Here is a 1,741-nt window from a genome sequence, read left to right on the forward strand (position 1 = left end):
ACACACACACACACACACACACACACACACACACACACATATATATATTAATATGATGAATTGTATGGTCGGTAGGTAGGGTTTGGTTAAACAGACACTAAAAGGTCAGGCTGCAGAAAAATGCTGAAATTAGTTAGTTAAAAGCTTGTTTAAAGAGGYGYGCTTTCAGATATTTCTTGAATGAATCAATGCTCTCAAGCGTGCGCAGATGGATAGGAAGTTCATTCCAGAGCCTGGGGGCCATGGAGGAGAAGGCTCAGAGGAGAAGGGACAATGGGCATAGAGGAAATGCAGTTAAATAGGACATGGAGGTACGTACAAAGTAGTTGGAGTGAGGATAGCGAGAAAACAGTGTGACAATCACTRAAGAGAGAACAGCCAAAACAGGAAGATTGAAAAGCCAAAGTTTGAAACTTAATTAAAAAACAGATATGTTGGATTTATTTAACCAACTTATTTTAACTGGTTCCATTCAACAAGTTAAGTTACTGTAAAGTAATTTTCACAAGTGTGAAATTTGCTTTACAATAACACTTGTATGTTTAAGTAAGTGTGAAAACAGGTTTACATTTACACATTTACTTTTAAAGTAGACTTGAAAATTGTTTTATGTTTGCTCAACTCAGCTGGTTGACATAACTTGGTAAAGTAAATCCAAAACATCTGACTTTTTGAGTGTTGCTGTTTAAAACATTTCAGATAAAAAAACAACTTAAAAGAAAACGACTATTTTTAAACGTTTGAACGTGCAGGAAGTTATGTCATGTTTGACAAGGAAACCAGAAGAGAGATTCAAAAAGGGAAACACATAAACACACACCTGTTGAACATATACGTAACACTGCTACACAACAGGCTTGAAATAACATACAGGCAGGCGAGCAATAAATAAATGAATAAATAGTGCCATATAAAGGCCATAAATAACAGAAGATTGTTTTGAAGAACGGGAGAAAAACAACGTTTATTTCCAGTAACCAAAACACATTCCATTCTTTTCAAAGGGTGTGTTCATCTTCCCCTCTCTACCCCCACCAGACCCTAACCATTCTTTGTTTTTGGCCCATGGTATGGGGGACTCAGATGTTAAACTTCATTGGCCAATCGTGAGGAGAGAGGGGCAGGATTGGTGTGGACTCCTGAAGCCCCTTCTTTTAAAAAGCTCCTGTCTCTGACTCAGCTCCTGAACTCGTGTGAGGAGGAGACGTGGGCGAGTCTCTGCAGCAGCATCACTCTCACCTGGAGAACAGAAGCAGCTCCTGCTCAGCTGTGTCCAAGAGCTGAGGAGCCAGCTGACGTTAGAATCAACGCTGCAATTAATTAGAGAGATATATTTATAAAAAAAGATTGTCAGGACAAGGATGGAATTAACCAAACTGGCACTCCTGCTGTCTTTTCTGGCCTCAGTGACTCTGTGTCAAGGTAAGTGAAATTTAGTAACTCACCTGTTATTGTAATTAACTTTAAGAACAGTATTTATAGAAACAAAATTAAAACATGATCATGAGAATTAGGCTTAAGAGCATTTTTACACACACAAAGCAAACCCTGAAAAAGTTTATAATGCCTCACACATGTGCAAACCAAAACTGTGGAGTTTTCCAAATGCATGTCATTCCCCCGAGGATGTAGGGGTAGACTAGCATGAGACAGATGTCTGAAGGTAAGCTCATGTGATTGGACCAGTAGTGCGTGTGTGTGTGTGTGTGTGTGTGTGTGTGTGTGTGTGTGTGTGTGTGTG

At 39.3% G+C, this 1,741-nt stretch overlaps 1 protein-coding gene across 1 annotated transcript in view; it reads left to right on the top strand.

Moving 5' to 3' along the window:
* The first annotated feature begins 1,206 nt into the window (after window positions 1–1,206).
* cilp2 (cartilage intermediate layer protein 2) overlaps window positions 1,207–1,741 on the top strand; it is a 24,631-nt gene continuing 24,096 nt past the window's right edge. Inside the window, exon 1 of the mRNA XM_014016773.1 lies at window positions 1,207–1,422. Within this exon, the coding sequence (XP_013872227.1) occupies window positions 1,362–1,422 (61 nt within the window). The 5' untranslated portion in view covers window positions 1,207–1,361. The remainder of the gene's footprint in view (window positions 1,423–1,741) is intronic.

Source organism: Austrofundulus limnaeus, unplaced genomic scaffold (genome assembly GCF_001266775.1).
Source record: "Austrofundulus limnaeus strain Quisiro unplaced genomic scaffold, Austrofundulus_limnaeus-1.0 Scaffold153, whole genome shotgun sequence".
Taxonomy (NCBI): domain Eukaryota; kingdom Metazoa; phylum Chordata; class Actinopteri; order Cyprinodontiformes; family Rivulidae; genus Austrofundulus; species Austrofundulus limnaeus.